Source organism: Phoenix dactylifera, chromosome 7 (genome assembly GCF_051530095.1).
Source record: "Phoenix dactylifera cultivar Ajwa chromosome 7, Ajwa_hap1_PhDact_Kaust_v1.1, whole genome shotgun sequence".
Taxonomy (NCBI): domain Eukaryota; kingdom Viridiplantae; phylum Streptophyta; class Magnoliopsida; order Arecales; family Arecaceae; genus Phoenix; species Phoenix dactylifera.
In genome coordinates this window covers 864398-877553 of record NC_143196.1, presented here as the reverse complement: position 1 = coordinate 877553, position 13156 = coordinate 864398, and the positions used below count along the sequence as shown (strand labels likewise).

Sequence of the window (13156 nt, the reverse complement as noted above, 5' to 3'; positions counted from 1 at the left end):
GTCTTATCAAATTATTTGAGGTAACGTATCATGTAACTAGCACGTTTTTCGTTGCAGCATGTTCGCATAACAAAAAGATAAAGTACGTGTCCGAAAACTGCAAGCGTTTTCAAAATAAATCGCCATTTTTTTTTCTTGGTTAGTTTGTCCAAAATGGAGAGAGAGCATTTAGTATTATTCTATGCAACCCCCTCCTCTCTCTCTCTCTCTCTCTACCCCTATCCATCCCCACCAATTATTTACTCCCAAGCCTCAATACCCCCTTGTAAAAGAAAACCAGTCTGGTTTTCTGAGCTAGAGCCCAAACCAAAACCTCTCTCCTCTCACCCACCTTAAAAATGCTCCTCCTTTCACTGCTACTCTTCTCCTCCTCCCCCTGCCTCCACTTCACCTCTCATGAGCACACCTCTCCACCCCTTTCTTCTCCTTCCACAGAGTAGAGCGAGGTAGCGGAGGAAATGGACTTGGGTGGGGTGGCGGGCATGGAAGGACTGGTGGGGGGCGCCTCTTCCGAGGGTGGGAGTCTCTTCTCCTCTTCACTGGCTTTCTCTGACTCTGAAATCAAGCAAGCGGGGGTCTTTGGCTCTAGTTTCCTCAAGCATGCGAGGCCTGGAGGTTCTGAGGAGAATGACTGGAGGTTCCCCAAGATGGCCAGGACTGAGGCAATGGCGGTACCGACGAACATCACCAGGGGAGCTGCCTCCCTCTATAGATCCAACTCCCACTCCCTCTTCCCTGAGGGGGAGCAAATGCTCAGCTTCTCATCAACGCCTTCCTCCAAGCCGGATGCCATGGTGCTTAGCAGTGATGGGACCTTACCTTACTACCATCACCCATCAGCATCTTCGTCGGCACCTTATTTCAGGAATGCAGGTATGATAACACTGCCTCTGTGCTCGTCTGGGGCAATGTTGGATCTCTGGGTCTTTGGAGGGTGCGTTTATGGTGCTGGTCTTGGGGTTGGTATGGAAACTTTAAGCGTGGGATGAGGTGGTTATGGGGTGGTCTGTTTGATTCCAGGATTGATTGGATGGGGATCTTTTCATGGCATTTTTTTTGCTATTTGGTTTTGGGTCTTGTCGAGAAGAAAAGTTGGATTCTTTACCTTTCTTTTGGCCTCTTGGTTGGGCCTTGTCTTCAAAGATGTGATTTTGGGGCGATGGGTTAGAGAAAAAGGGGACATAAAGATTAGTGGGAAGGAGGAGCAGATGCAATAATGCACGAAGACCTATTGATTTTCTTGTCTTCTCTTCTCTTGTAGTTAGTCGTTGTTTGAAGGAAAAGTAAGGCAAAGGGGCTCTTTTATTTTTGTTTTTTTAGATATTTATGCCGTCTGAGATGATGCTTCTTTTTTTTTTTTTTTGGTACAAATCTGAGGTGCTTGTTTAATATTGCAGGCAAGTCATGGGGTTGTGACCCTCTATGCCAGGCCTTCTTTGAGGGCTCTGTCGTTGTTTTGTTCCAAAACTTTTTTTCATGTTTTTCTCCCCATATCTTTCCTTTACTTTATTGTCTCTTCTCTGTCTCCTTTGTTGTGGCTTGAATCCTGTCTTGTCTTTTGCTTATCTCTCTTCTTCTCTTGCTTTAGGTGTTTCAGGCTCAAATGCAAACATGAATGGGGTTTTGGCAAGGTTGAGGGGGCCCTTTACTCCATCCCAGTGGATGGAGCTGGAGCACCAGGCATTGATCTACAAGTTCATTGATGCAAATGTGCCCATACCACCCAGCTTGCTTATCTCAATCAGAAGAAGCCTCAGCCCATCTGGGTATCCTCCCATCTCAGCTGGATCATTTGGTTCCAGTGCACGTAAGGCTCTCTCCCTTTCCTAGAACAAAAGGTGGAATGTAGGTATAAACAGTAGATTTGTGGGCATCTGCTCCTTTAATATTTCAAAGTAGGTTTCTTTTTTTGATTAAAACTAGAACTTCATTCGTTTATCCAATATCCTTAGCTGGTAAAGAAGTAATGGTATATATCCTCCTTTCTTCTCTTACTCCAGTCTTTTTCTCTAAAAAAGATTTAATTTCCTTCCAAAAGAGTTTGCTGGCATCTGCATTTTTGTCGTTCACTTCGTGATTCCCTGTTGATTCGGGTATACAAAGATTCAATTTTGTGTCTGAAATATGATAGTTTGCATTTTTTTGCCTTGTTGCTGTTAGTAATATTGTTACTGATTTCTCTAGTATATATTCTGATTATTGCAGTGGGATGGGGACCATTTCATCTGGGATATTCTGGGAATGCTGATCCAGAGCCTGGTAGATGCCGTCGAACCGACGGGAAAAAATGGCGGTGCTCGAGGGATGCAGTTGCTGACCAGAAATACTGCGAACGACACATGAACCGGGGCCGCCATCGTTCAAGAAAGCATGTGGAAGGCCACGCTGGCCATGCCGCTAAAGCGATGCCCATCATCACTCCTTCACAATCTGCTTCAGCTGTTTCTGGCAGTGGATCATCTAGCAGCCTCACCGTAGCACAGCAGCAGACGAAAAGCTTGCAGCCAAATGCAGCCGATCCTTGCCCTGCACCGCTCAACAGGTATAACCAAATCAATGCCTACCATTTCGTTTTCCTTACAAGCTGCATTGTTTAACTTCTAAAAGCATTCGTGTTTCCTCTAATTTCCTTTGCTATTGCAAGCAATTTACTGTTTTACCTTTTGGAATGCTTGAGGAAGACTAGATTGAATGATTTTAATAAACATTATAACAGCACATGTCAACCACAATAAACTGTTAGAATATACAAATGGTTGCGAATTGCCAAATGCATTTTCCTTCTTATGTTAGAAGCTCGATGATTGTTCATGATTATAGCCAATGTTTCATGCAAGGAGAAATCTATCTAAAAGATGGTTAGTTAATACAATTTTTTCATTGTATGTATTAGCGTAATTTTAGGGATCACGAAACAACCTGTATTAGCCCATAATATTTTTTTTTATTAGTGTGGTCCTTTATCGGTCAGTATTATTTTTCTTTGGTAGCTTGAATTTGTTAGAGTGATTTTAGTGATCACATAATAATTGTATCAATGAGTAATATTTTTCTTTGTTAGTATGATAATATATCAGCCTATATTATTTTTCTTATATAGAGTATGTACACGAGTATATATAACCCCTGAGATGTACCGAATGTGACGGAACAAAGAAATAAAATTACTTTTCTCTCTCTCTTTTTCTCTTGTTTGCCTCTTCTTCTGCAAATATTTTAACAGCATGGGTTTAATGCTCCTCTAAGAATCAAGTTATTATTTGTTATAGCAGTCAAATTGTAGGCAATATGCAAAAGATGCTTTCCAAAATTGCAGGCATTTGTAATGTCGTCGATGATGATAATTATTGCCATCACGTAGATCCTCGAGCCTTAATTTCCAAAAGATAATTAGTCAGCATGTTTAAGCAACTGCTTGGCTTTACTACTTTTTGGAAGCAGAAGATAGTCCATTGTCGTTATCATAAACTTTAAAATGGCAGTTATAAACTGCCAAAAGATTATTTCGTTAACCCTTAAGAATTTAAGTGATGCTAATGTATACCAGCTGATACTTGGCTAAGAGAGAGAATGTCTCCTGTCAAGTTACTCTGGGAGTTGAAAAGCTGTTGCATGTGTGGAGCTGTCAAAAGGTGTATGACGTGTATAGGAATTGATTTGAATTGGCCTAGTTCCTGAAGATTGCATGGCTGTGCCCCAAGATACACTAGGAGCCTTTGTATCAAACGTTGAAGGTCCAATAAAGCCCAGCCCAGAAGGAAAGAAGAATTATTGCTACATTTGGATATACGCATTTATCTGGTCGGTCGATTTTAATGGCAACTTGACATGTATCCGAGTCTAAAATGTCAAGTGCCAACACTATTATTCCATAGCATGGCTATTCTAGCTCCTTGGAAAATAGTATTTGACTGTTGTTATTGTTCAAAAAGCTAGCACAATGGAAGTTTTAAATTCTATAAGTTAGTTGTTTGTTTTTGATACATCAAAGGTTTAACATAATGTTGTTTTTGTCCATTAGTCGCATTGTTCTAATTTGATCTTCGCTTATGTGAAAGATGACAAGGTTGATTGACTACTTGGTTTCAGTAGACCCATAGGTTGATGCAATTTTGATGTTGTGTGACTTTACTACTCCCCTGCTATTTCTTTAAGAACTGATAGAGGTAAATGGTTGCTAAAATGCCATAACTACTTTGCTTTGATTGTTTAGGAATTTAGCAATGATGTTGTTATTGCTATAACTGGTGTTACATTGACATTCATTTGCATCCAGAACCTGACCACTCCACTGTGGATATAGTAATCCTGTAAAATGTATAGAGAATCATATTTGTTATCCCTATAAATATTATAATAGGTCAGCAGTTGAGGACCAAGTATTTATGCTGCTTGTTGTTTCTTATAGGAATCCAAAGAAGATTGCTGTTTATGGTGATAACCAGTGTTACCGTGTTTACATGGCAGTTGCACGCAAAGAAGAAAAGAAAATATAATTTTTAACTGACTGATATATGGAGTTATCACTATGAGATAATTGTTCATTTTCTAGATAATATACATCAGCGTATTGAGGAAAAAAAAACTGCTTGAGCAAGAACTCTCAATTCCCTTTGTCTCTTCTTGCCAAATTTGGCTGGCTGATGTTCTGACATAAAAACTCGTATATTCCTCCTTGCAACACCAGATTAAGGCTAAAGGTGGTTGTTAAATGTGATAACTATTATAGTATAAAGCTGTCATTTAACAATGATATTGCAGATTAAAGATTCAAAAGAAGAAGTAGAAGTGATTGATGTTACGTATATGTGTCCTAAATTAAAATCTGCAAGACACTTCAAAAATGTAAATATGCATTGAATTAATCTATGTATTATGGATAACAGAGTTCTGTAAAAAGAATTAGATAACATATAGTTTTCAGCTATATAATAATGTAGGGAAAATTGAGGAAAGAGAAACTGCCATAGTCCTTTCCTATATAAAGATGCCAGGATCATGAAAGTGAAATAAGGTTATAAGCTGCTGTTTGAAGAGCACATATACTTCCAATTGCTAGTCGTAGTGACCTAGACAGTGGAGTTGTCTATAAATGGTTGAGCCGTTGAGGTGGATCTATAGAAAGCTTAATCATATCATTTGCAGACTTCAGCTGATTCTGAAACCAAATTTAGTGTAAGCTTCAATTTGCTTAGAGAGATTATGGTTCGGAGTCATTACATGCTTAAGATAATTTAGAAAGCCTTATGATGATTTTCGAGATGACAATTTTTTTTCTTTAACATAGTATTCATAATGCCAATTAAGGAAGAAAAAGAAAAGGGGTGCTTATGACACTATTTATTCATGTTTGCAATATAATGATTTATCAGTTCCCAATGTCCTAACATAGCTAATTTTTCAATTAGCACTGTAACCAACATTGGCATATTGCAACTATTTATGTCATGCCCCAATTCGGGATATAACATAGCCATGCTACCGTAGGTCTGCCCACGATCACACTAATCTAACAATCATAATCTATATACAAATCCCCCTCAAATAAAATATTACAAAATGATCCAACTCCATCATCCATTTAATAAATAAATAAGAGTTTGTGTAGAGCATCTAAATCCAAATTTAAATACCAAAATTTATAACCTCAAAATTTATAAAGTCATCAACTATTAATTGAACTAAAATTCTGTTACAAAATTGCCAAGCTTGCTTAGCATGAACTCCAAGCCTAGACTATTTTTCATTCTTAATAACCCTATTCATCTGAAAAAGAAAAGAAAAATAAAAAGTAATGTGCTTGTTTAGAGCATCTAAATCCAAATTTAAATACCAAAATTTATAACCTCAAAATTTTATAAAGTCATCAATTACAAATTTATAGTCAAATGAAGAACTAAAATTCTGCTACAAAATCGCCAAGTTTGCTTAGCACGAACTCCAAATCCGGACCATTTTTCATTCCTAGTAACCCTATTCATTTGAAAAAAGAAAAAAAATAAAGAGTAATGTGAGCTACACATCTCGGTAAGGAAAACTTACACTTTTTTACCGAATTAAGCATTAGTTTTATATGAACAATGCATCATTTAGAGGAAATAATAATATTGCAAAAATAAAGCATTTCATAGTACAACATAATAAAACAAGTCATAAAGCCAATCATGCATGCATAAATCATCAATATTGCATAAACATGATTCCAAGTTTATATTGCAAATAGATTCATAAATCATTCTTTGCCATTTAGTCATAACATAGTTCAAAGCATTGCTCATAGATATTTGTGCTAAGGTTACTTTATAATCCTAATAGACTCTGTGTTCATAATCGATAAAAATTCATGTTTGTATGCCAATTTTATACCCATTGGCATGGCCTGTGTTCATGTGAAACTAGTTACAGATATCAATCTTTCCTAATTCTAGAGGTCATACATGGCTATCTCAGAGTTTTTAAAATATTTATATCTTTTTTTTAAACATACACATCAGTAGGTGGAAAAACACTAAATGGCATGATAATTCATATTTCATAAACAATATATATTCATTAAAAATATTCACAAAACGACTTTTTGCAACAACACATAATTTTCATAATACATATGTCGGTCCTTTGTTTTAAGAAAATCATCAATGACAAATCATATGCATGGAAAACATGTGATAGTTTGAAAATTAATAAGAACTGTAAGATTTACTTACATCTTCCGTCTTAAACCATTGAACTTCACTAGGTGAATCTGCTAAACCTATTTAAAACACTAAAGCAGAATTAATTCTGATGTGATAACTTTAATAATATTAAAATAGCAAGAAAAAAGGGATAATTGGCTGGGCAACGGCATTTGGCGGCCCCGGATGGGTCAGATTTAAGCGGCTCGATCAAGGCCAAGATCATTTGATAGGATTCATCAATAGTGGGTTTCAAAGATGCTCAACAAGGGTGGGGATGATCGGTCTGACAGGCTGCTCGGGGATCAACTTAGGTCCATATGACAGTGAGATGGGACTTTGCACTGAGATCCATGGATCTTCCTAGAGAGGGAGAAGAAAGAAGAACAAAGAAAAACAAGAGAGTGAGTCTTCATCTCTCCTAGAAGAAGAAGGAGAGGCCGAGATTGCTGGGAATTGTGCCAGAGGGCATGGTTGGTAGTCGGAGGAGGTGGACAGTCAGCGGTAGTGATTGGTCGGCGAGAAATCAAAGAAAAAAGGTCGATAAAATAGGGAAACGAAGGCTTTTTCATTGTTTTGGGTGTTGGCCATTCATCGGTGGCCATGGATTTGCTTGGAAGGTTAGTAGGGAGGCTGAGGGACTCAACCAGGGGTTCGGTGACGAGAGGCAGTGACGCTGGTGGTTGGAAAAAAAGGAAAAAGTGGTGAAACAAGGGTTTTTCTTTTTTGGTTGATTTCTGGTGAAATCAAGGCCGACAGTGGTGATTTAGGGCCATGGACAGGAGAAAGCAAAAGGGAGGAAGGCCGAAGCTTTACGTTAGCTCTAACGGTGTTCTCTGGTCTCAATGTCCGGCAGCCATAGTGAAAAGGAATCGGCCAAAATAGGGAGAAAGAGGGAGAAAGAGAGTGGAGGCATGGTGCTCGTCGATGGAGGGCTATTGGGGAGAGGGGGGTCCTATTTATAGAGAGTCCCAAGGTCTTGGCGAGCCTAGGACTTCCTCTTCTTCCTGGAGATGTTGGTGGGAGTCTTCTGCTGCCCAACTACGCGGCCCAGCTTAGCTGGGCTGCATATGGGTCTGGCCAATCAAGTGGACCGAGCCATCATAGTTTAACTATTTCCATGAAGCTGTCTCATTGCTATCATGCCTGTACTCAACTTAGAATGATGTTATGTTTCTATATGACAGCCATAATTTTACCTATATAATTTCTATATTCTATCCATTATCGTATTTATGTCATTGTAGCTTCGCTAACTCAAAATAAATAATGCTTTCTAAAAATAATTTTTTTCGGCTATTGCTGGATTCTAGGTATTCGTGTCTGTTGATTAGAACTAAAAAAAAAGGAATCCTAGTTTCAGTAGATTGTCCTTGAAGGATTCCTTTGTCAATCCGGAAATTTAAGCCACAACTATTTGAGACGTTCTATTTGGCCATGTAAAATGAATTTGTTTTCCCACTAAATTGAACTATTGTATAAAATCTGTTTTAGGTTGTTCGAGTTCTTTTTTCTTCAAGGAAATACACTTATCCACAGTCTTGATCACCTCACTGACTTGTTCTCCTTTTGAGAGAAAAATGATAATATGCTATTACATTTCCGAGTCTTTAAAGATTGTGAACGTCTCGGTTACCTTTTGTAAAATCCAAGAGCGATGAACCAAATGATATTATGTATTTGTTTTATGTAGGATCTAAGCACATTTGTGAAACATACCTGTCAGATAGTGATGATATTGTAGTGAAAAACTGACTCTTTGAGTTGTATTGCATGAGTAATTAAATTCTCCTGAAAAACTGAATCTTTGAGTTGTATTGCATGATCACCCTTTAATTTACTTATTGATCATCATTGATCTTCTGCAGGATGCTAGTGAGCAAAGAGAATGTAAATGATCATGTGCAGGAGTCACAGGGCCTCTCCACACTAAATTCTATTAACCCAAAACCTGTGAACACCTTATTTCCCTTCTCTAAGCAGCATGATCCTTTTGATGTAGCCTCATCCCAAGCAGGCTTTGGACACATTTCCACTGAAATCGTTCTCGATCCTTCAAGAAGCTCCTCAGAGAAGTTCAGCTTCATACCTACTCCAAAACTGAATGAGCAACCACCCCAACCCCATCCTCTTCGACATTTCATTGATGACTGGCCTAAAAACCAGTCTGCCCGCTCAACCATCACCTGGCCTGATGTCGAGGAAATGCAATCTGACCGAACCCAACTCTCCATTTCAATCCCCATGGCTTCGTCAGACATCTCATCATCATCCTCTTCTCCTAACCAGGAAAAGCTTACACTTTCACCCCTTAAGTTATCCCAGGATTTTGATCCCACTCATATGGGTCTAGGAGTAGGAGGTGTTCTGAATGAGGTGAGCCAACGACAGGCAAGTTGGATACCTATCTCCTGGGAGGCCTCCATTGCTGGACCATTAGGAGAGGTCTTGACCAACACCTCCAGCACTCCAAAGGACCAAAGCAAGAACTGCTCCTCATCATCTCTAAACCTCTTGACAGATGGCTGGGATTCAAGTCCTACATTCGAGTCATCCCCCACAGGTGTCCTGCAGAAGACCACCTTTGGCTCGGTGTCGAGCAGCACTGGGAGTAGCCCCCTGGCAGAGAGCCACAAGGCCCATGATAGCACTGGCAGCTTGTGCAATGATCTCCTCGGCTCAAACATTGTGGATCCCCCAACAACCATCCCCTCACTGTAGAGTCTTCTGACCGAGACACAAGTACAAGAAGACAGCATCAAAAAGAAACTACTCAAAAGAGCAGCATAGAGAAGGCACTGAAGAAGGCATGCAACCTGGGTTGTGGAAAGTAGGTTATAGTTTTAAGTATGCAACTCAAGAACATGGAACCTTTTTGTTTTGAGTTTGTTTATTTTATCCTCTATGTTCTTTATTTTTTTCTCTCATCTTTGTGCTCTGTTCAACAGTCCGCTGTCCGCATACTTTATGGATGGTTTGTGTGAAGAATCGTCGTTGTTGTGCTGGAAAGTGTCCTTCTGGCCTGTGTTTCTGCAGCTTTGTTTATGAGTGCAGGTTAAATTTGGTATGTTCACTGGGCTTGAAATCTCTCATTAGTCACAGCACCGTCAAATTGTTTATACTTCGAGGTTATTTGTGAGGATCCGTTTGGGCATGTGTTTAGTCGTACATCGGTTATTTGTCAAGAAGATCTTGAAATATCTATACAGGACAAAGGAATTTAAAAAAATACTTTTCGACTAGTTATGATAAATGTATTAAAGCGTACTCGATACATAACTTATGTGAATTATGAGGCACTGTAGCACGAGTTTATGGAGGTCGATCGTGATGCTTGTGATTAGATTTGAATGAATTTGAATTTTTAGTCTGATGAAGATGTCGGAGCTTAAACTGGAAGAGTATGTGAAGATTCGTGCGGACGTGTGTTTAGTTTTACGTCGGTTATTCAGAAACCCAGAAATGGGTTGTAACATGATGCACCAGTGCTTTTATTAGCATTCGTCCTAGGGAGATGCACTTTGATTAAACATTAAATTATAATAAAATTGGAGTGGATCTTTTTAGTTCTCTTGGATGCTATTTATTACAGTCTGGTACGAACTTGCATGAATTTTAGTTATCAATTTTGCTTTTATCTTTGCAACTTTTTTTGAGGGATCTAATTTGTTATCCATTTATTTATTTTATTTTAGATAACAATTGTAGGAGCAACTTTAACTATTGTGGAAGGATTACTCATATCAGATATTTGGCGAAGCACGAATCATATTGCCATTTAACCTAAATTATGGCAAGGGCATGGCAGGAAAGCCATCACCGAAAATAAATCATAAGAAATTCAACCTCTCCAACGCAAACAATTGCAGAGATGATAAATTTCAAATTGTCCACAGACACTAACAATGGACCAATTCCAAGAACTTTCCCAACCATGTAGAGTGCTGAATTATGGAAAACATATGGGGAAATAGTCATTTCTAGGGAAAAAAAAAAGACATAGTAATCAAAATTATAACAATTTTTAGGAACCATACCCCAAGAGATTACTGATAGACTGTGAGTGGAACGTTAGTATAGAACTAACGTTCTATACTAAAATTCAGTGTAGCCTCCTAGTTTTCCCATGCGCTCGACTGACCTTCTTCCTCACTTGTACAAAGTTTAGCTACGTTTCTAAAAGGCGCATTCCAAGTAGTCTTAGCAATCTTGCAAGCAGGCAATTCTGACAGTGATGTTATTAGAAAAGGATATATACCATATCTTTAGCCACGACACGCCATCCGCATGGTTTTTAGTCACAGATCGTATGAGCGACTACGGATGCTGCCATCCTACAAACACTGCTAGGAGAAGGACCATGTTGGTGACGGTATCAAGCAGAATTTCATGGTTAAAAGGCTTTTTCTCAATCACCACGTTGTTTGATTGGATAGGAGTTGAATTAGGCTAATTTAGACCATCCTATTTGCTGAGGAAATAGCTGGATAAGGATGAAAGATATATGCTTGGTAGGCATAGGATTTTTATGTTTCAGATGATGACTTTGATTTGTCATCTGGGCAATCAGCAGCACGTTTATTTTTAAATTTATTTTTTATACCATCCAGACAGACATTGAGACTGAGCTTTACAATGGTCATAAGAAGCCATATAATACCGGTGTGTCGAAGGTTTATATGGTTAGACTAAGACACCTGAATATACGCGGGATAGTAGAGGACGGAGTTTACTTCATGCAGCGGAGATTATTAGCACTACTGTTGCAACGTTGCTTGGGTCGGCCAGGGGCATCTGTGACTCCCACTTAGCCAATATAGCGCCCAGAACTATTCTAGTCTTCTGAGAGCTCCCACCCCGTAGCTTCCTCAAGATCAATTTTGATGGTAGTATTGCTGACAATGGAGATAGACGTGGGGTGGGTTTTGTGACTATGGATCATGAGTCTAGGCTCATTACGGCGGGGGGCGGCGCGTCTTCAACAAGTAGTCAATGGTGTGGAGTGAGAGCTGTTTAGGAGTGCAATATCTTTACCATATTGATCCTAGGGGCGATCTGTATTTAGTTTGAGGGCCATGCAGCCATGGTGATTCAGGAGCGTGCTGACAGGCACATGCGTCTGGAGCTCCTGTGGGATATATGTAAGATTGGAGGTGGGCTTGTGACATTTCGGGCTACCCATGTCTATCGGAAGGCGAATAGTGCGGCCGACTGGGTTGCTTTCTACTCCTATATGGCGCACCACTTAGAAGGATTTCATTGGAAGAGCATGGAGTCCCCCCCCCCCCACCGCGCGCGCGCGCGCCCCACTACTAAGAATTGTTTCGGATGATATTAGTTTATATTCAAAAAAGAAATCAGCTGCTGTTTTCTATAAGAAAATGAAGTAAAAGAAAGCAGGAAGGAGAAGTCATTCTCTTCCACACACAAGAAACATCCACAATAAGCACACAAACGTTACCTCCCCTACCAGCGCTTCTCTGTTTTTTTCGTCCAGATATTTTTCTTTTCTCCACCTAACCAATTCCTCTACGTCTCTCTTGACTTGCAGAAAAACCCCCGTGACCATCGCATAAAAACCAAGCAATCTTGTAGGCCCACAAGAAGTCTGGTCCTTCTTCCCCTCTCCCTGTGGAAAATCCCGGTTCCCAACAACGCACCCTCCTCTTCCCTCCACGCCTTGTTACCCTTTTCCTCAAGAAATATGACGAGCCCTTGGAGAACATAGGGTGCATGAGAATTCTATAAATCTCCCTCCTTTTCCCCCGAAGCCAAGCAACTGGGAAGAGATGAGTAGTGAGCATAGCCCCACGGATGCACCATCAAGCCCACGGACTCCGAGGCTGCCGCCACCGCCGTACTGGTCGGGGAGCCCCAAGGCGTCGCCGCATGGGCTCTACGTTCCCCTGCCCCCTTGCCCGTTCCAGCCGCTGGCGATGAGCTCTCTGAGGAGGAGGTTCAGAAGGGAAGAGGACCCCTTCCTCGCTGCCTACTTGGAGTGCACCAAGAGTGGTAGGCGTCAAGGCAAGGCAGCCGCGGAGAGCAAGAGAGGTGGCGGCCTTGGCTCTGGGTTTGGGTTCTCTTGCAAACACGTGTGCGGTGTCGAAGAGCATGGCATTGTGAGGCTGACACAGCTTCCTCCTCTTCCCACTCGTGAGAGGTTTCTGGAGAGGAGGTGGAGGCAGAGAAATTCATACGGTCATGGATCTTTATATCAGTAGTCTCGTTTTGCTTTCTTTTATTCAATGAGCCATCCGAGGCTAGAAAGCATGAAGTTGTGCTTCCATGAATTCTGGTTTGGTATTTTCTCTTTTCGTTGAGGTCTTTGTGGTTTCGTGTTGTCATATATATGAAGCAAGCTTTATCGTTTGCATATGCAGCTCTTTTATAAGCAGCAAAAGCTGAGTGGTTCTTTAAATATTTGAGGAAATCAATCAATGGAACGTTTCTCAGATATGGAAAGCTTAAACATACCCGAA

The 13156-nt window shown here is 40.2% G+C and overlaps 1 protein-coding gene across 1 annotated transcript; it reads left to right on the top strand.

The window, feature by feature from the left end:
• The first annotated feature begins 214 nt into the window (after positions 1-214).
• LOC103707535 (growth-regulating factor 6) lies at positions 215-10247 on the top strand. The gene is made up of 4 exons (XM_008792066.5): positions 215-873; positions 1589-1807; positions 2206-2542; positions 8546-10247. Exons 1-4 carry the CDS (start codon positions 459-461, stop codon positions 9396-9398), a joined length of 1824 nt encoding a protein of 607 aa, XP_008790288.4. The 5' UTR covers positions 215-458; the 3' UTR covers positions 9399-10247.
• Positions 10248-13156: the final 2909 nt, after the last annotated feature.